At 35.7% G+C, this 22,191-nt stretch overlaps 1 protein-coding gene across 5 annotated transcripts; it reads left to right on the top strand.

Annotated features, from left to right (window-relative positions):
• The first annotated feature begins 223 nt into the window (after positions 1 to 223).
• Positions 224 to 21,492, top strand: LOC127260314 (uncharacterized). Of its 5 annotated transcripts, XR_007840702.1 has the most exons (5): positions 224 to 377; positions 463 to 580; positions 1,178 to 1,265; positions 20,572 to 20,610; positions 21,156 to 21,461. XR_007840702.1 is itself a non-coding variant. In XM_051288033.1 (4 exons), the coding sequence occupies exons 2-4, from the start codon at positions 1,219 to 1,221 to the stop codon at positions 21,406 to 21,408; spliced, it is 345 nt and encodes a 114-aa protein (XP_051143990.1). In that variant the 5' UTR covers positions 224 to 580; positions 1,178 to 1,218; the 3' UTR covers positions 21,409 to 21,492. The 5 variants fall into 5 exon arrangements, 1 of the variants encoding a protein (XP_051143990.1); XR_007840701.1 differs by lacking the exons at positions 20,572 to 20,610; positions 21,156 to 21,461 and adding an exon at positions 1,794 to 2,264; XM_051288033.1 differs by having other exon boundaries at positions 224 to 580; positions 21,150 to 21,492.
• The last annotated feature ends 699 nt before the right edge of the window (positions 21,493 to 22,191 follow it).

Raw genomic sequence — 22,191 nt, 5'->3', positions numbered from 1 at the left:
AAGTACAATTAATTTTGTCTTAAGTAAAATGAGAATATGATATATTATTTAAATTGTAATAACTATTTCTATTTATTTGGCCTGCATAGACTAATTAATTAAGTTTCGTGAATGTTTGCTTCATTAATTTTAGCGTTTTTGGGCTTATACCGAGGAATTAATTTAAGCCCAACGTAGTGAAACCCTACCCCTATAAAAACCACCTTTGCCACCCCTTAATAAACCACCTTCGCCGCCCCTCAATCTAATTCAACGTAGAAATGTAGATCTAAAAGAAGGGAATATGTTTTCTTGTTCTAGCTATGGCTGAGAAGAAAACTACAAAGTAGAGCAACATTTGGATTCGGACCTTGCAAAAGTAGGTTGGAGAAACAAAGGTAACCATTCTGTTCTTCAAGCTATATGTGACGAGAAATCTTAAGCTGTAGAGACATGAGAACAAATGTTTATTATGTTTTGGAGGCGATTTGAAAAGTCACTTTCACTAAAAGGATTCAAAGAGTTGATTTCAATGACATTTAGAAGATGGCAAGAGTGGAACAACGCATGGATCGGAGTCAAAACAAGCAAAGGACCTAATGTGAGTTTCGTTCAATGATACTTTTTTGGTTGTGTGTATTTCATCTATTTATCAATATTATTATTTTTTAAAAAAAAAAAAACTCTCGCTATTAGTGTATGAGATTTCTTTACCACAAACTAAGTACTTTCTATGATGAAAGATTTGAACAAAACTTTAGAAACGAAATCGGAAGTTTCTGACAAAACAATTGTCTTTATAGATAATCAGTAGAATTAACTAAAAATCAAAATTAGATTTTTTGCTCGTAATGCCCTTATAAATGTGAGAAGGCATGTTTAATTTCTTATTTTGTTTTGCCTTTGCAATTATAATTGAAGATATGATCTCAATTATTATCCATTGTACTCTTTTTAAACAAGTTTTGTTTATTAAAAATATGTGGACAAGAGTTTTATATTCAATTATACACATGCTTCTGTTTATAGTTTTGCAACCATAAGATATATAAATTTTTTAAACATTTATTAGTTTTATTTTCCATGTTTTGAATAAGTTAAGTTAAGTTATAATATATATTTGTTGAGAATTTGATTGATGAATATGTTAATACTCGTGCTTTAAATTTTTAACTTTTAATACAAATTCAATTTTCAGGAATCTCTCAATTTGGAAGACATGCTTGGAAGACATGGAGAATGCTTTCTAGATGTCTACAATATAGTATAAATATAAATTGCACGAGGTATGTAAACTCTGCATAAATAATGTAAAAGTAAAAAAATAGTTTTATAAATAATTTTTCATTATTATTTCTTAGACACCAGATATTATATACCAATTTCACGACTGTTTTTTCAATAACTCTAAAATAACTACATCTACTAATGCTTATTTCTACCATGAAGTTGGATAAGTTGAAAGCAAAAATCTCTTCATTTTTTACTACACACAACCCTATTTTGGGATCCTCTCTTATCAATTAGAAACACCATTACTTTATGTATGTCAATGCGTCTCTGTGGAAATTAGTAATTGTATACATTCTAAAGATGCTGATTTTACTTGTAATATTTATGACGTCAATTATTGCTCTTACTTAGAACATTTTAACTTGTTAGAAATTGACAGTTTTCAAAGTAAATTAAAACAAGAGTTATACATTTTCCAACTCTAACTATAGATTGCCAACATATGTCTTATTTAACTGTATTTGTTTCATGCTTTTCCGTTGCAATAAATTTTTGTAACTGCTAATGAAATTTATTTTTAGGAACAATCTGATTTCCTTTCCATTGACATCATGCTTCGAAGAAATGCATGTCGTTTATTGTCAACGGCTATTGAAAGACATGGTGAATATTTTTAGACTTTTACAATTCAACGATAGCTTAAATTGCGACACATTAGAGATGTATGACGTATGTATACAACAACATATAATATGCAAAACTTAATAAATCATTTCAAATAATACTTCAATAGGTTGATAATGGAAGTATTACAAGATATCAATCGAAAGTGCATGAAAAAGTAAGTGCCAATGAAATTTTCACGTAACGAAAGACAACTCCTTAGATGGATATGGGTTGAGTTAAAAATTTGAAGCATAGGCATCGTTACAATTTGCTCACTCAAGTTGTTAACTCTCATGTCTACTTCATCTTCATGCAGTGTCTATTTATATATTGTAATACTTCCATAATCAACTTGTTGTAACATTATTGGAAAAATACATTTTTAACTCTTTTCGTATCATATAATGTTGTGTACATATCTCATGTATCTCTAATTTGTAGCAATTTAAATTTTCGCTGCATTGGAAAAGTCTAAAAAATATTCTCCATGTCTTTTCATGGGTTGTAGTTGATAAACAACACTAATTTTTTTAAAGTATGTTGTCAATGGAAAATAAATGAGATTGTTCCTAAAAAGTTAATTTCTGGTAGCAATTGGAAATACGATGCAACTGAAGAGAATGAAGCAAATACAATTAAATAAAATATTTTGTCAGTGGCAAATATTATAGTTTTAAAGTGTAGTTATAAAAAAGTTTGAATTTTATTTGAATATTGATAGTATCTAACATGCTGAAATGTTCTTAGTTTGACAATTTTTGGTTTATAATTACTAACGATCATATTAGCCTTTGTAAAATGTATCATTTAGTGACTTCCACGCACAAAAGATCAATGTTTCATATGAATAATATTCTTGAAAGCAGTGTTGTGAATTGTTACAAGAGAAAGTATCCACTAAAAGGGTTGTATGCATTTTTTTTTTTAAAAAAAAGGTTGTGTTTTCATATTAATTATTAATTAGAGGAAATTACTTGTGGCTTATGTCTGCATAAGTATATTTTGAAGAAACAATTGTGATATGTTGGTAGGTGAGGTGTTTAAAAACGACTATTGAGCTTTAGAACTTTTAAAAGGGTACAAATATTAGAGCTGAACAATTGTAAATTTTTATGTTTTACATCGATTTATAAATTTTTGTTAAATATCTTGGCCAACGCCTATAAATAGGAACCAACTCAGATCTCATTTATGAAATTTCATAATCTGAAATTTGCATTTATTTGGAGAAGAGCTCAAGTTGTAAGGAGCTCTGAATACTAGAAGCGGGTGGCTGGAAACACTTGTGAGAAAGTCGCGTGCACGCCATCCATCTCATATAATTTTTGCACTTAGATAAATTTTCACGCTTTGTAGTATAGCATGCAAACTAAAATTTGTTGTCCCAAAGATCAGCAAGTCATCCACATACAAATATATTATAACACCTTCGCCGGCATTATTAAACCCATTGTAAACACACTTGTCCGATTGATTTAAAACAAAACCATTGGACAACACAATTTCATCAAACTTTTGATGCCATTGTTTTGGAGTATGTTTCAAACCATATAAAGACTTAATGAGTTTACATACCTTATTTTCGTTTCCCGACTCGATGAATCCCTCCGGGTGCTTCGTGTAAACTTCCTCACCCAAGTCTCCATTGAGAAACGCCATCTTTGCATCCATTTGGTGAATTAACAGATTTTTTATGGCAGCCAATGCAATTAAAAATCTGATTGTAGCAATCCTTGCAACCGGTGCATAGATATCAAAATCATTGATACATTCTTTTTGAGCCTTAAGTTTATCAATGGTGCCATTAGATTTTAGCTTTCTTTTAAAGATCCATCTACAACCTAAAGGTTTACAACCTGAAGCCGAAAGCACCTAATTGCCATTCTTCATGATAGAATCCATTTCGTCGTTTATTGCCTCCTTCCAAAAGGCAGCATCCCTAGACTTCATAGCTTCACTAAATGTCTTAGGATCTTCCTCAACATTGTAACAAAAATAATACAATGTATCAATTTTTTCCTGCACTTTCAACTAAATAAATCTGAAAATTAGGACCAAACGACTTTGGCTTCCTAGCTATTTTACTTCTACGAGGTTCGATAATTTGTTCCCTCATATCTTTCTCAAATTCATTTTCAGAATTCAGAATATTACTTTCATCTAATGTGATATCCTTTGGTTGACAAAAATTGTCCTTGCGCTCGTCATACTTAATGGATTTCACATTACTTGATGATCCATGAATTGAGGTAAATCGATGCTCATCGAATATTGAATCTCGAGATTCTATAACAGCATGAACTAATAAAAAATCATTGGGTTCCATAACATAGAACCTATATTTTTTAGAATGTTCAGTATAACCAATGCATATGTATTTGATTCCCTTTTCTCCCAATGTTTTTATTTTAGGCTTCGGAACTTTCACAATCGCCCTACAGCCCCAAACAGGCAAATATGACAAATATGGACATTTTTTGAACCAAAGTTCATAGGGGGTGAGTTTGTTTCGTTTGTTGGGAACCCGATTAGGGAGATAACAAACTGTCAACATAGCTTCGCCCCAAAATCCTTCACTCAATCCAACGTAAGACATCATTGAGTTCACCATTTCCTTCAACGTACGCTTTTTTCTTTCAGAAACACCATTTTGTTTCGGTGTATATGAAGTTGTTGTCTCATGGATGATTCCTACAGATTGAAAATAGAGCGGATCATAGAACTCTCCGTACGTAAAATTTTAATCTTAACTCCAAGTTGAAGCTCAACTTCAGCCTTAAAAAGTTTAAATTTATCCAAGGCCTCACTTTTTGAATGCAGCAACTAAACATAGTAGAACCTAGTGGCGTCGTCAATAAATGTCACGTCATACTTCTTATTCCCTAACGAGGGCGCATAATGAAAATCGCACAGGTCGCTGTGAATAAGTTCAAGAAATTCCGATTTTCTAGTTACACCTTTAAAAGGTTTCCTCGTTATTTTAGTTAACATGCAGGTTTTACATTTGTAATTATTCATGTCAAATGCAGGGATTAATTCTGATTTTGACATATCTCGCATCCGTTTGTAATGTACATGACCCAAACGAGCATGCCACAAAGAAGAGTCATTGTTTGATTCGGATACAAAGAAGAGGCATTGTTGGATGCGTAGGAGAATAGGAAAGCACGCCTCTGTCAACCCTACACACAAATATTGTAACAAATAATTCAAATTTTGAGTAACCTGTACTGTTTTAATTAGGTTCCAGGGTTTGGAATAATACATCAATAAGAATTTGCATAGGAGATGTTAATTTAAAGATGTATGTTTGCTAAAAACATCTAGTCCAGACACATATACATAATACATATGATGGAAAAAAAAAATGCAAAGAGAGAAGAGGTAGGTGTTTTCAGAATTGGATTTGGACCTATCTGTGGTTTTCCTCATCTCCTTCATCGCTAGTGTGTCATCACCATCACCATCACCATTACTGTCAAGCAAATCCGAACCAGAGCCAGCATCATAATCACCATTGATTAGACACCAATATATTTTCAGTTTCTTGCATCTCATCTTTCCCTGCCTGCATGAAACTTAGATTGTTGGAAGGCCACCACTTAGGTTCATTAACTGCTTTGGGTTTGCATTATTATTATTGTTGTTGTATCTGTTGACACAAGATTGGGCTCATTTCTCAAGTTTTGCTTGATGTTTACAAGCCCATTTTCCATGTAAGTTGACCCAAGAGGTTTGTCTAAGGAAAATCAAACCCAATGAGGTTGTTGTGGTGGCCTCTTGAATGTTCTTTTGGGTGTGCTGGTTGTTGTAACAGATTGGGGGTGGAGTCTGCATGGTGGAAATTAGATACACTGAAAGATTCTTATTCTGTTGGGAATTAGATACAGTGATATATATATTGTATATGATGAAGAAAAATGTATGGTGAATTGTGTGAGAAAATATTGTTGTTCTTTGATGGATAGAGTATAGTCAGTGTGTGTCAATAGGGTGATATGATACAACTCGAATGTAACTCTAATCTATTGATGAAAAAGAGTGAAATGGTCTGGGTTGGAACCCCCCAGACGTAGGTCTTGTGAGACCGAACTGGGTTAACATTTTTTGGTGTAATTTCATTACTGCCTACAAAAGAGTGCGTGTGTTGTTTGATTTCACAGTATACTACATCTGTGTTGAAATCTGTTTACTCATAATTTCGTTGCTACGTGATTATTGTTGTGCGTTTAAGGATTTCTGGGTTAACAATTGGTATCAGAGCCGGCTTCTCGTCGCATTGAGAAGAGATCAATATCCATGGCAGGAAAGGAAGGCAACTCGATAACAAGACCACCTCTGTTGGATGGAAAGAATTATCAACAATGGAAAATGAAAATGAAATTCTTCATTATGACTCTTGGAGAAGATACATAGGATTCTGTTCTGACTGGGTGGACTCCCCCACAAATGACTGTTATGATTGAGGGAGGAGTCAAAGGAAATCAAATCCCTACCGTTGTTATTGAGAAACAACGAACACAATACCACCAAAAGAGAGTTCTTTGCAATGCAAATTCCAGGGTTGTAAATGCTATTGCAAATGGTGTTGATCAATCATTCTATCAGATCATATCAATGTGTGATACAGCCAAAGAGGCTTGAGACGCGCTGCGTGAAGCATTTGAAGGAGATGATAAGGTTAAGCGATCTAAGTTGCAGATGATCGAGAGAGAGTTTGATAACCAACTGATAAAAGATGAGGAAACCGTATTTGAGTACAACAACAAGTTCAAGAGTGTTGTAAGTCGTTCTCACAGCTTGGGGTTAGCATATGAAGAAAGAAAATTGGTATTTAAAATGATGCGTACTGTGTCAGAGAAGTTCTACAACAAAGTGTCCACTCTTGAAGATATGGAGAAAACCGAAACAATGTCACTAAATGCTCTTATTAGAACCTTGCAGACCTATAAGATGAATTATACCAGGCAGAACCCTAGACGGCATATAGCATTGTTGACAGAAGACGTAACTACTGAGAAGGAGGATAATGAACTTGCTCTTATCTCAAAGAAGCTGTCTAAGATGCTTCAAGATAGAAAAGCTCAACAACTTCGTGAAACTGGATGACAGGCTGGTGGAGTGAATTACGCAAAATCAGTCAATAACGGTCCAGATCAGAATACTCAAAAAGGGAATAGTTCAAAGAAATTCAAAGTGACCAAGAAACCCACAGTACCTGATGACATAATTTTTTACAGCTGCAATGGATGTGGGCACATTCGATCAGAATGTGCAACAACTAAAAGAAAGGATAAAAAGGCAATGGTGTAACACCCTCAGTTAACTTAGACTGGAAATGCTACCGCCACACTGCATCATGAGGTCGTCACCTCCTACTTCGGGCCCCACAATACAGTGTTAAGGCTAAAATTACCATAAAGTGCATTATTATATAACATAATCTGATTTATAAATATTTACAAAACACACCCCTTAACAAGAGGTTTTTCGGGTAAAAAATTTACATATAATACAATAGACGTAAGTTCACTCACTCAGCCCGTTTTTCTATATCCCGAGACGTCCCCTGTCTCGGATGTGCCATGCATACCTGAAACAAATATTTTCTTAAAAGCGGTCCAGAATTAAATCCATTTTAAGAACTAACGTGAAATATGTCATTTCACACCTTTTTAAAATAAAGTCTAATTCCCGTTAATCATAAAATACGTGTCATGTCATGCCAATAGTGAAATGATGCAATACAAATATCAAACTCGACAACAATGCACACCCACATATATATATCCGCCAAAGTGAGCAGCCGGAATAACCTCGGCTGCATAATCATAGGCTCACTACATCTGTCTAAGTGAGCAGCCGGAATACCCTCGGCCCCGTAATAACAAGCTCACTAGACCATCATCAATAAATAGCCGGAAAATCCTCGGCTCAAGGAAGGACCTGATAAACCCATAATAATATAACGGTCATCCGGTCACTTCCATATACCCACCATACGACTCCCACAATCAATACATGGATAGTCGAACGTTATCACTATTAACTACAAGATGCCCTATAGTCTGTGATAGCGAAGATAGGACCCCCACTGACTAGCCCTATCCCGTGTAATGTAGTAGAATCCGTGCAACCTAGAATCACCCAAGGGAAATCCGGAAACTCTACTCCTCCTCGCGCGCCCTAATGGGATCACGGTTGGAGTTTGGCATATGATCCTAAACTACCGGTAGACCTCACCAGTGATCAGTCCAATGAGTGGAACAACACCTAACACGAATTATTAGACCAAATACGTCTCAACTACAATGGGTCTAATCCCTGAATGACCGAGCGACTAAGTCACCCAGTTGTCCGACTACTATCGTCCACTATCGCCAAAGTGTTACAGTACATCGGGGTCGAATATCCTAACCCCAGATGATGCCCTCGCCTAGCACTACCGCACACGGCGACTAAACGATAGATCCATAAAAACATATCTGATAAACCGTGCAATATGTGTGCAACATGCCAAATAAGTGAATTTACCGAAAAGGGTTGGTGAGACAGCTCACCTATCCTCCTTTTCATAAATTCACCAATGCGATCAAATACGTATATCAAATATCATAAACCGTGAAGTCTCCCACATGCATACACACACATATATTATTATTATTATTATAAATATTATCTTCATCATCATTACCTTTATTATTATTATATTATTATATATTTTATATTTTATATTTATATTTATAGATATTTATTCGTTTAACAGTCTTTTCAATCATAATCAATATATAAAATAGGAATAAAATTTATTCCGGAATATTAATTTTTTGATCCCAAAATATTATAAAAATATTTATTTGCTATAATAAATATTATTTTTATACACTCCAAAATCGGGGTATTACAAATGGCGCCACATGGAGTGATGAAGAGTCTGAATCAGGACAAGAGACACAAGGCATTCACAGCGCATGATGATGAAAAGGTCGAGGAAAGTGCTATAGCTGGTGACACAGAGATGAACTGTCAGGAGCTGATCGAAACTTACAAATTAGTCGTTTCCGAATAGAAGACTCTCATCTTCCAAAATGAGAATCTGAAGGCATGTGTTGGTCGATTAGAAAAGAAAAATAATACAGTGATGGAGGTAAATGAACAACTCACTAACATGAATGATGAGTTAGCTAAGGATAATGAAAGATTGTCACTAGAGTCAAGTGAGCAATTGAAGTAAATCAGTTTACTTGAGAGTGAAAAGGAGAAATTGTTGGAATAAATTCATCGCTTAATGAAATGAAGAAAAGTTGGATGAAGTGTTGAGCGTAGGAAAGGCACATGGTGATCTCAGCGGAATTGGATATGTCTATGGTGCTGAAACATCTCGTACTATATTTGTTAGAGGTGGGATGCTTGCAGGTAGAAGCTTGGAAGCATCACTAGAAAAGAGAAGTCAAGAACTAAAAATGAGAGGAGATGAGCAGAACATCATAAGGATGACTGGTTTGCAAGCAAACTGTTACTACTACAGACAACATGGTCATGAAATACTGAGGTGTAAACGCATTATTCAGGATCTATATTTAGGAAGAAGAGTCCATTGGTCATCAAAAACTCTGAAGAACTTGATGTTGAGTAAACTGGAATGGAGACCAAAGAAATCTAGCGGATGTCTAGTTACAGTCTCATCTCAAGGTGTTGAAAAAAATGGAATATGGTATTTTGACAGTGGATGCTCGAGGCATATGACTTATCAGAAAGGACTCCTCACTAACTATCATGAAGCTGATTTTGGAAATGTAATGTTTGGAGATGGCATTAAAGGCATAATCACGGGTCATAGGGAATTGAAACTAGATGGTGTACTTGAACTGCAAAAAGTATACTATGTTGCAGAACTAAGCACAAATCTCATCAGCATCAGTCAACTCTGTGACGAGGGAATGGAAGTAATCTTCACGAAGGATGAATGCTCAGTTACAAAGGAGGGTCAGAAAGTTATAGCTGGGATTCAATCTAAAAACAACTGCTATACTCTGGTCTACTTACAAGAGCCGGTACTGTTAACCTAAAAGGAAGATGTCACACTTTGGCATCTTAGGTTGGGACATGTTAATCTACAGAAATTGATCAAGATCAGCAAATTGGGAGCAATTCGTTGACTACCAAAACTATCAGAACCTGCAGACTTCTCATACGGAGGCTGCTACAAAGGAAAGCAACACAGAGTGGAACACAAACTGTTTGAAAATTGCTCGACCAACAAATGTTTAGAGTTGCTACATATGGATCTAATGGGTCCAACGGAAATAAAGAACATTGGCGGAAAGAAATACATTTTTGTTACTGTGGATGATTACTCAAGATTCACTTGCGTAAGATTTCTAAGAGAAAAATGAGACACGTTTGAAGTATTTAAAATTCTGTGCAAGCAGGTCTCGAATGAAGTTGACTCTAAATTTATGCGCATTCGGAGTGACCATGGAAGGGAATTTGAAAATAAAGAGTTTGAAAATTTTTGCAGTGAGAGTCGGATCTTACATGAGTTTGCTACTCCCAAGACCCCTCAGCAAAATGGTGTCGTCAAAAGAAAGAATCGATCCCTTCAAGAGATGGCAAGAAGCATGATGCATGAACGAGCAGTTCCCAAGAAATTTTGGGCAGAAGCAAAAAACATTGCATGCTATATTATCAATCAGGTGTTCTGCAGGCCTCACACATCTACTACGTCATATGAGATATTGAAAAATAAAAAACCCAAGGTAAGTCACTTTCGAGTCTTTGGTTGCAGATGCTATGTATTGAAGGACAGGAATCCCTTGGGAAAGTTTGATTCCAAAGCCGATGAAGCAATGTTCGTGGGATATTCCCTGAATAGTCGAGCCTATCGGGTGTTCAATCTAAGCAACAAGAAGATAATGAAGTCTAGAAATGTGAAATTTTGTAGCGAACTCACTGATGAACGGATTCATAAATCTGATGATGAAGGACAACTGCTGGGGGAGGAACATAATAAGAAAAATGTGGATACACCCGAAGGGAGTAAAGGGGAGTCAGATTGTGTCCAAGCAAGTGATGAACGACCTGTGATGTCAAGAATTCAGAACTAGAGGCAGACACTCCTACAAAACTCAATAAAACCATCCACCTGAGTTGATTATAGAAGATCCACTCGGACCAAGAATGACAAGAGGTAAAGTAATAGATTTTAAAGAATTAGCGGGTCTACAATGCTTCATATCCAAAGTTAAGCCAAAGACTGTGATGGAAGCCTTAGAGGATGAGTATTGGGTGATAGCCATGCAGGAAGAACTAGTGCAATTTGAGAGAAATAATGTCTGGAAGTTGGTTATTCCACCAACAGGTGCAAATATCATTGGAACCAAATGGATATTCAAAAACAAAACTGACGAGATAGGCAACATCACTCAAAATAAAGCTAGATTGGTATTTCAAGGATATGCGCAAGTTGAAAGGTTTGACTATGATAAAACATTTGTGCCCGTTGCCCGAATTGAAGCAATCAGACTCATGCTTTCCACCGCAAGCTCAATGAACTTCAAGCTTTTCCAAATGGACGTTAAAACCGCCTTTTTAAATGGGTGGTTGAAGGAAGAGGTATATGTGGCTCAACCAAGAGGATTTGAGGATCCAGCTCATCCGGATCGTATTTACAAATTGCAAAAGGCGTTGTATGGGTTAAAAAAGACGCCAAGAGCATGGTATGAACGGTTGCCCACATATCTCTTATCTTAGACATATATGCGTAGATCAGTGGATAAGACCCTGTTTTTAAAGCGAAGTAAAGGTGAGTTGATGATCGCACAGATTTATGTGGATGATTTTTTGTTCGGATCAACGGCAAACCACATGAAGGAAGAGTTTGTCAAACTCATGACAAATGAATTTGAAATGTCTATGATGGGGGAACTAAAATACTTCCTTGGTCTTCAGATCCAGCAATACGTAGACAAAATTTTTTTAAATCAGAGCAAGTACATTTTAAGTATGATGAAGCGGTTCGGTTTGGAAAATTCTAAACCGATGCGAACTCCGATGGGGCCTCAAGACAAATAATCAAAGGATGAGAAAGGTAGCGCAGTTGATCCGAAAACATATCGAAGTATGATCGGGAGTCTGTTATACCTAACTGCGAGTCGACCAGATAAAAATTTTAGTGTGGGAGTATGTGCGTGATATCAAGCAAATCCTAAAAAGTCACATCTAAAGGCTGTCAAAAGAATCCTGTGGTATGTTAAAACGACCACTGATTTGGGACTTTGGTATTCCAGAGAATCGCTCTTGAATTAGTTGGCTACACAGATGCAGACTGGGCAGGCTGTTGTGATGATCGAAAGAGCACCTTCGGAAGATGTTTCTACTTGGGACAAAATCTGGTCAGCTGGTTCTCCAAGAAACAAAACAGTATTGCCTTGTCAACCGCAGAGGCCGAATATATTGTTGTAGCAGGAGTCTGTTCGCAGATGCTCTAGATGCAACAAATGCTTGAAGATTAAGGCTTGGGGAGTAAAGGATTCACTCTTTACTGTGATAATACAAGCGTGATTAATATATCAAAAAATCCTGTTCAGCACAGTCGAACAAAACATATCGACATTCGATATCACTTCATTCGAAGCCTCGTTGAGGATGAAGTCTGCACCTTGAAGTATATTCAGACATCTCATCAACTTGCACACATATTGACAAAGGCGGTTGACTCAAATCACTTTGAAGAACTACGTCGGAGACTTGGTATGTGCTCTCATACATAATTCGAGCGTGTATGGTTTATCCAACTAGTTGATGGGAGTTCGGTTGGAATGTGTTTGTGATTGGTGCCACTGCAACAAGAGTATCTGGGATTGCTGAATATGTTGGATATTAAATTGAAGAAAGAAGTGGGTTCAGGTATCAGTAAGAAACGTTGTCTGGCCCGAATTACTATCTGTATGATTGGGAGCATAGGCCCAAACAGAGCTGAATACTAAAAGTCCCTCAAGCTAGCTTGAGGGTACATTTGGAATTTCATCTGTGTTCTGTAAAGGTATGATCGTGCTGTAGACTGCGTTTCTGTCCTTTCAACTATCCCATAAAGCTGTCGTGGCATACACTGCTCATCTTCCCTAGGGATATTATTGGTCTTGGAAATCAAGTTGAAGATTAAAGGTCGGAAACCCTTTATGGTTGGGTGCACACTTCTTGCCTATATACTGAATCTCTGGTTGTGGATTCCTCTCATCTCCAAGCACACGTTCTTACAATGGTTTTAACACGTCAAGGGAGACAGACTCTTGAGTCACGCAGTCCTCACATGTTCCGTCGAATGGGAAGAAATAGAGTTTCTGCTATGGAAACTATCGTTATTTTTGAGTCGTCACCTCCGGATAGAATAAAATTGTAACATAAATAGAAGTAAGATTTGGTATGAACATATATATCCCTGGAAGTTTTCTTCAAGAAGGACACATCGTATCATCTAATTTCAATCATCTTATTTTTCTGCGTTTATTTACTTTTTTTCTTTTCGTTGCTTCTTTGTATTTTTTTTCTTGATTTCTTGTTTTTTCTTTTCTTTTCGTTTCTTTGATTATTTTTTTTCCCGAACCAACGAGCACAAGAGAACCATGAAATAAATATTGAAGTGTAATCCAAAAGTGAATGAGAATAAAAATGCATTTGAGTGGTTGTCTGACATTCCGGAACATCATTGGGAAATAGCCTATTTCCCGACGAGAACCAAGTCTGATGTTTTGGTCAACAACATTAGTGAGTCCATTAATCACTATATCATGGTTGTTTGTGATCTCCCAATCATTGAAATGTTTGAATGAATTAAAAGGAAGAGCATGACACACATCCAAAGAGGGAATGAATGGAGAAATATGATAGTTCAATCTACCCGAACACTATGAAGAAGATTGAGGTACAAAGAAAGAAAAGTAGGAACTATTTTCCGCGTTGGGCACATAAGAACAAGTTTCAGATCATGCATTGGCAATCAAATCATGTTGTTCATCTTAAGTTGAAGAGTTGTACTTGTGGTATGTTTCAATTAGTAGGATACCCTTGTTGTCATGCCATTGCTGCCATGGACATGCACAAAAAGGATATGTTAAAGTCCGTGGATGTTTGCTGAATGCATGACTTTGAGAAGTCCTCTCTTGAAATTGTTGATCATCCAATTATAAAGAAGCAAGTTGGCAGGCCAAAGAAGATGCGATGGTCTGATGCAAATGATTTCAAAGATTCATCGAAGACAACAATAAAAAAAATTAATTCATACTTGAGCTATATGCCTTGAGTAAGGCCATAACAAAAGAAGCTGAAAAAAAAAAAGAAAAAAAGACACCACAACCAAATTTCATATTTGAAAAGTTAATACTTTAATTTACTGCTCGATTAAGTGATGTATGTATAAGAAAACACTAATATGTATTCTATAGGGACAATGTGAAACATCTATTGATGTTGATGGTCCAGCTCTGCCCAAATAGACTATGACCTGTGATGAGCATGATTAACGAGTGAGTGTACCTTCAACTAAAATATTATATTGTTATAAATTATTGTTATATACTATGCTTGCAATTTTTCGTGAAGTTTCCATACCTACTAATACAATGTGAAAAAATAATTAGTCTTGTCAGGGAAAGATGACTCAAAGTAGCGCACAAGACACGAGAGTATCTTTGCCAATGCATGTTCAGGTTAAAATCAGCTACCTTATGAAACTGTTTTTATTGGAGGAATATAGTAGATTGAAATTTTGAAATTATACATCTTTTGTGAACCGATGTAGGAGGACCCTCAAACCGCTATTTCTGTCCAAGTTGGGACAGATGTTCAAGCCGCAATTGTACGCAAACAAACGGTCAAGTTGGGACAAAAACTACTGATTTTGATCAAAGTCAAACACAAGCAAATTTAATCTCCCGATTTTTTAGTTAACTGCCCAAGTAATAGCTTAATATTTTTAACTTGTTAATTATATTTTTGTTGCTACAAAAAAATATCAATTTTGTAACAAGATTTTTTCGTTCTTAAATCCACTTTTTCCGTTAATAATGATATTAGAGACAGAATTAGGGATGAAATTACGTTAGCTACGTGAACTTTAGGAACGGAATTCCATTACAAATATACTATTTTTTTTTAGTGTATATTTCATAGAAGCAACCCTCAAAAGTTTCCCGAAAATATAAAAAAAAATAAAAAAACAAAAACAAAATAACCATATCAATGTCCCGAAGCAGAGGAAACACGATTACCACATCTAGATCTTAGCCTTGGGTTTTGCCACGTCTAAATGTCATAAATCAACAACCTGGATCATTACTTGATGACTCCAAATATGAGCATATTCTTTAGCTTGACAAAAATGTATATTGCTCGAATTTATGTATAAAATCCATCAAAATAATTTGTAAACGGCATACATTATTGATCTATATCGCTTGGCATGATCTAGAATCCGTTGTTGAGATTATTAACGATTTTTGCCCCTTTAAGCGGTAGTCTGGTGCCAGAAAAGTTAAGGCAGACGCCACAAGCGACAGCCACCTTCGCTCACAAATGCCCAGAAAACACCTTGAAAATACAAAGGCATGATAGGCAAGCAACAGCCTTCACCGGCCGCAAGCGATAGCCTCTCCCGCTTGCAAACGACGACCTAGACACCTACCACTGCAGATCAAGTTCGGATTTCAACTAAGTGTTCCAACTGCAGCGGTACAGCCATTCCATTCCTAGCCAGCATAAGCGAGCCTAGCTACGCTGATGCCCTCCTACCAGCAAGCGAGGAAGATCTGTGCCCTTGGCCTTCAATGCAAGCGAAGCGGGCATCCTGGGAGTTATGGCCAGCAACTGTTTCAACAGAATAACTGCCAGCAACCGCCTAACTGCCCAGCGGTTGGAACCGTCCTGCAACTGCTTGTAACCGTCCCTCTTGCACCTGCTATAAATAGGGCCAGATATCTTTATGTAAAATAATCGACTTTTTGGTGATTTTTGCATACTTTAGCATTCGTCGTCTTCCTGTTTCAGAGAGCTCCAACCCTGTAAGAGAGTTCTCCACAGGAATGGCGAGTAGGGGTTTTCCCCTCTCCCTTGGTCACGCCTTGCTGCTTTCTTAGATTAGATTACTGTTTTCGTTTACAGCTTTGTAGTTCTAATCTTTCACGCTTTCGTAGTATATAAAGGAATATCACTCACTTCTTCAAACTAAATTCTTTCACATTGTTCCACACTTATATAAATCAAATTTAGAGAATTTCATTTCACTGGTTTAGAGCGAGAGAAGAATTGATTATCTAATCCTTGTTATGCGCCAAAAGCGGTCTCAAGGTAGTTCAATATAGTTAAGTACGCGGGAGCCTTGTCGACCTGCTTAACTACTGTGCTAAATTCGATTTTGATTAAATAATAGTAACATCAGGGGGTAAAGCCACTAATGAGGCAGAAACTGGGAAAATTAATGGGACATAGGCGGGGGTCTATTAGGGCACAGAGATTCCTAGTGACAGTAGGGTTTCTTTCTTATAATGTCTTAATTCTGGGTGTCATTGAAGTCTTGTTGTAACTCCCCCCAGGTCAAAATTCCAGTGTTATGAGTTCTTTACAATTTAGTTTATATAATTACAACATCTTCCTCCCATCATTTCCATAATATACATATACTCTTCCGATAACACACTTAAATCATTCGCTCATTACATCCAGGAAAATCTATCCATTTAGTAACGTACAAATCAGACACAGCACATCTCCTTCACTCTAATTCGCTTATATACATATATATATAATGTGCCACTCGTTCATGCCCCGATCATCTAGTAACCGCGATTCATCCATGTCCCGCTCATCTGGTCCCCACTTCCGCTCATGTCCCGATCATTTGGTTACCACTGGCACTCCACCTTTCGCCTTCGCTTCGCTCGCTTCCGCTCACCTCATCTTTATTACTTTATTTACCGCTTTCAGTAGTTAAACTTCGGATCCGCTGCAAGCGGATCCTTTCTAGCATTTTTCGTCGCTTTCTTCAAGATTTTCACCTTTGAAATTCATGACTTAAAATCCTTGTGTTCAACCTGGAAACTCACCAGTAAAAAAGAGTATAAATAATTGTGATAACTACTCAGGGTCTACAACCACACAATTGCTATATCTGATCGTTTTCCTACAAAATCTACTCATTGATTTTCGAATAAAATTCCCTATGAATTTGTATAAAAATTACTGGAAACGAAATTTTAGTTATCATCACTCAATACCGATATTTTGTAACAATATGAGAAAGGTTATTATTGAAGGTATTACTATTTCTTAGACATCTTGTTGGAACTAAAGTTTGTTGCTCTTCTTATTATTCACTTTCTATGCATTATGGAAATTGGATGCATTTAGCATGTAAGCAGACAACATGGAATTGGGAATGTGAAGCAACTTATCGATATTGACTTTATGCTACTGTTTTTTATTTTCCACGATATTAAGGTCAATAGAAGGCATCAAATAACAACACAATAATTTCATACACCAAATACAATCAACACAATAATATACAACATTGTTTGATTCATAACAACACAATAATTTCAAACACCAAATAAAAGATGTCATAAATATAATTCAAACACCGAATACAAGAGATGTAATAACAACGTAACGATTAAACCCCCGAATACATAAAATGTTATCTCTAAATACAACATTGAAAAATATAGACACCTACTTACACATTACCATAAAAGCAAGAGCAACAATAACAATCAGATAAAAAAAAAAAAAAAAAAAAAGCAACAATAACAAAAACACAAAGATATGTAATCATATTCAAATTTTTCTTCGAAACACTTCATCTTCAACTCTATCACTCTAGCAATGTTGTCCATTTCAACCCTCCATATGGCACCATGACCTACATTCATACCCGTTTTGGATTTTGGCATTACTTCATATTCTTTGTTAGAGTTAATGACCCCAAACTTTGATTTTTCCTTCTCTTGTGCATTCAAGAGTTCAAGCCAAAAAAAAAATCACATTGTTTTACTTTTGCAATTGTAAAACAATTTACCTTTTGTATCTTTGGTAGGCCCAACGACTCTAATAGCATCATATTTTCTGTATTTACATATTGGATTCTTGTATCTTAATCCAGTACTTCCGCTCTCAAGCCTCTTTTGCTAATGGAGGATACTGTAGATATTAGTGTCACCTATTCGACAAAAGCAAGGTCGACTATACAATTCAATCCAAAATTGCCTAAGAAAAATAATAAAACAACCCGATTCAACAAAAATTATTCTAAATTAGCAACAAACTCGATCAACAAGTCTTCATCGACAATCGGATGGAACATAAAACATCTATCCCTAACTTCTACTATTGTTTAAAAAAAATAAATAAATAAACTTCACTATTACATGAACACCTAAATCAATTCCACACACAAAAAAATAAAATAAAATAAAAAATTAAAGATTACCACTATCTACAAAATTTGAATAGAATTTTGAGAAAGAGAGCGACACCAACGCATCAAAGGTTAACACTTCTATTATCGTAAAAACAACATAACCTACTTTCTCGACCCAGTGCATATTCTTACCACAAATCAACTTACTCTCAAACAACAACACTAATTTAAGAACCCCTAAGCTCTTATCTGCATGACGAATTTCTGAATCCCTTTCTTGTCAACTTCAATCACATTCGGTAAAGATGCGCTCGATGGTGAAGAAAAGATTTTTCGAGTTAGGGCATACAATCAACAAACAAAAATTATAAATATTGGAAATATATTCACATACAATCGAGGGTATCATGTCATTTCATACGATATTTGGGAGTTCGTCTCACTTATACACACATAAATAGCATGTGTATTCTACTCTCCGTTTATTGTGAACGAATTGGGGTTTCACGCAGAATCTGTCTTATCAAAAATATTAAATACGCAATTAAAATAAACATAGGGTGTTTTAGGAAAATTTCAAATAACACAAGTGCCAGCAGTGGAATATACCCTTATTTTTATTCCTAGGATTATTCTCTTGGTGTTTTTTTTTCTTGGGCTATATTTGTGTTAATATTATGTTTCTTGACTTGCTATAGCCAGCTGTAGTAAAAATGCATGTTGAATTTCTTTATGAGCTAGTATTGCATGTTTTTAACTTTCTTTATCAGATAAAAAGTTTATGTTAGGTATTAGTGAAAAATGTCTATGAGAAATCATAATTGGAAGATAATTAAAAATAAAATTAGTGTTGTTGCATTATATGATTTCTTCGTGAATTAATTGAAATGCATATGTTAAATTCTTAATTTTGTATGTTATGTGATTGTATTAGTGTTTCCTCTATAGCATTCTTTGTGAATAATAAAATGTCAACATGTGAAAAATCAAATTGCGTATTTTTTTGGGAAGATTAGTTGTTAAAAATAGGCATGAGTTGCTAAAAAAAAAAATTAAAACTAATTGTAGAAATATAGGAATACTTGGATGCTTGTTGTTTTGCTTCTATGTGATTTGTTGTTTGCATTTTTTTTATTAAAATCTTTGTGGATAAATTTGATTGTTTAATTGACATTATGTAGATTATTTTTTTAATGTGATTTTTGAGTTCTCGATGTGATATAAATTGGCATGAATCTTTGGTGATAATATGTATTACTTGGATTGCATGTTATTTTTTGTGGACTAATTTCTTTGTGTGAATAAAGTTTGTTCTGTCCTGAATTGATTGTTAGTCTGTGTTGATTGTTGTCTATGTGATTATGTGAATATTGTGTATTCATTCTTAGTGATTCTTTTGAGATTATGTTCTAGGGTATCCTCTGTGGTAGTGTTCGGCCGACTAGGAGCTTAGTGCTTGTGTTCCTCTTAGGTTGCTTAGTGGTCTTCCAAGCTGGGTTGTCCTGAGTGGTTGTGTTCCTCCTAGGTTGTTTATTGTTCTTCCCAGGTTAGGATATTCTAAGGGTATGTTTGTTTGTGGGTTTTAGTTTTTTGATTTGGATTTTTGAATAGTAAAAAGTTGAATTTGAATAGTTGTTTAATGTGATATAAATAAAGGTTGATGTGATGTTTTGAATGTAAAATAAATTTGTAATATAATATAAAAAAGAAAAATAATTGTTTGACGTTATACTTTTGGAGGAAAAAAATATTTGAATAGTAAAAACTTGTGGTAAAAACTACAAAATAACACAACCTAAGCGATTGCATCTCTGGAGATCGTAGTGATAATGTTCGATTGAACTAGGTGCTAAGGCTGTGAGACTTTGTGCTTAGATTGTAGGACTTTGTGCTTAAGTTGTAAGGCCTCATATTGGAGTACGTAAGCTGTAGAGTTGTGTGCCTAAGCTGTGTTTTGTGCCTAGAGCTGTGTAGTCTCTCGTTGACGTCAAATAAGGTGGAGCTCATATTATATGATTCTAAATTTTGTATTCGGCATGTGATTGCATTGATTTGTGAATTTGCATATGTTGTTGGATTGTGTAATAGCTTGTGTGCTCGCTTAGAATTTGTAGGCTCACTGTATTGAATCTGTTTAAATGTGTTTATCTGCGTATTTTTGTAGTATCTGTATGTGCTATGTGCTAGGCTATTGTGTGATCTATCTATGTGCATGTTAGGACTTGTGTGTTCTATATGTGATATGTTTAGTCTGTGTTGACGTTTGTTCGTAAATGCAGTGAGGGACAAAAGGCGATTACGAAACTTATTGGTGCAAGGTAAGTCTATATCTAGCAAATATGTATTTGAGATTTGGTTAAAGCACGGCCAAAGTAGGTGGAGTATGTTGAAAAATTTGGCCGTTTGAAATCTAACCCAACGAGTCTCTTGATAATTAATTGGCCCACTCCTTAGCCTAGCCTACCGAATTTGGTCCAAACCCTTTAAATCCAAAGTCAAGCCCAAAGCATTTGTCCTTAAATCCAACCCCAATTTAATAACCCATTTTAGTTAAGGGTTTGTTATGGAGTAAGTTTTTTAGGGAAGTTTCAAGAAATATAGATATAGAAATTAGTTTGGGAGTTGTGTGAATTGGTTTTTGAAGAGTGAATCCCATAGTGAGAGGGAGAGGGAGAGATCCGGTGAGGATTCGAAGCTTTTCTTTGCCTATTTTCGATGGTTGTCAAAATTTAGAGTGACGTGTCGACCTTCACCTTGAGGTGTGGTTAACTCGGGCCACTTCGCAGCACCATGGGCTGAGCCTTAATTCAACCATTGTTTCGTTGAAGAAAATAACTGAAGAAGTTGTCTTTGTCAGCATCAGTTGCCGGATTTCTCGATGCGATGTCTGGAGTTACCGTCAGGATGAGCCACTGCCCAACCGCGCCGTCGCCGGAGGAGATGAACAAGCAGTTTCCGCGGTTCGGAAGTCATCAGAGCTGTTGTCGTTCCAAAGGAAGATTGGAGACACGAGCCGTTGTCGCGCTGGAGTTCATTGCCGACGCATGGCTGTTCATCAGAGCAAACCTGGAGCCGCAGTCCATTGTCGTCGTAGATCATCCTTGTCAAGGAACTAAAGCAGACGTGGATTTCAATTAGGCGTGCAAATTAATTCACACAAACAGTTTATTTCAATTTCATTTGGTTTAAAATTGTTTTAGACTTTATTCCATTATCGCTTCTGCTAATTAATTTGTATAATTTTGTATACGAGGATTGTTCGAATAAACTTATCGATCCGGGTATAAATTCACAACAATTTCTTTCATTTTTAGCAATATCTTTTAGAAAGTAAAAGTTAGTGAAAAAATCAACAAAGAAAGAACGTAGAAACGTAATATGCGGATTGCGTCTGGGGAAATCTATCCAAACTAGATAGATGGATAGGGCTTTTTTGTTGGTGGAACCGTTGAGCCTTTGTAGTTTTACTCCATGTCAAAAGTTGAGTTCCTTCACCGGTCAACACTTGCTGACTTATATCTAAAGTGTATCAATGATTTTCTTAGAAGAAGAACAGCAAGTTTGAAAGCATCAACATAAAATGCCCATCCAAGATTTAGAGGCTAGTTGGCCGCTAATCACAACTTCTATCTATTTCATCCTAAATATATCAAATCCAATACACCACCATTAAAAATAAATAAATAAATAAAATAAAATTGTTAGTGTCGAAATTCAGCGTAAAACTTTCCTATAATATTGCATAAAACCCCACCGCCACGAAACTTTCATTGTGTAATAAAAAATAATTTTCTATCTATATTTTTCGCATAATATTGAAGTTTCATAGTAACATTTTTTAAAATATAAGAAAACGTCGTGCAATTTTTTAAAATAAATAGGGAATTTACGCTAAATTT

The sequence above is a fragment of the Andrographis paniculata genome, unplaced genomic scaffold (genome assembly GCF_009805555.1).
Source record: "Andrographis paniculata isolate CXL003 unplaced genomic scaffold, ASM980555v1 Contig61END, whole genome shotgun sequence".
NCBI lineage: Eukaryota > Viridiplantae > Streptophyta > Magnoliopsida > Lamiales > Acanthaceae > Andrographis > Andrographis paniculata.
Note: the sequence above shows the minus strand (reverse complement) of the source record. Positions and strands in the feature narration are given on the sequence as shown.

Bases quoted from the DNA above. Each gene is read 5' to 3' on its own strand.
- LOC127260314 (XM_051288033.1), top strand. From the start codon at position 1,219: ATGCTTTCTAGATGTCTACAATATAGTATAAATATAAATTGCACGAG. The intron at 1,266-20,571 runs GTATGTAAACTC...TCGTAAATGCAG, and splicing joins ATAAATATAAATTGCACGAG to TGAGGGACAAAAGGCGATTA. The intron at 20,611-21,149 runs GTAAGTCTATAT...TGTCTTTGTCAG, and splicing joins ACGAAACTTATTGGTGCAAG to CATCAGTTGCCGGATTTCTC.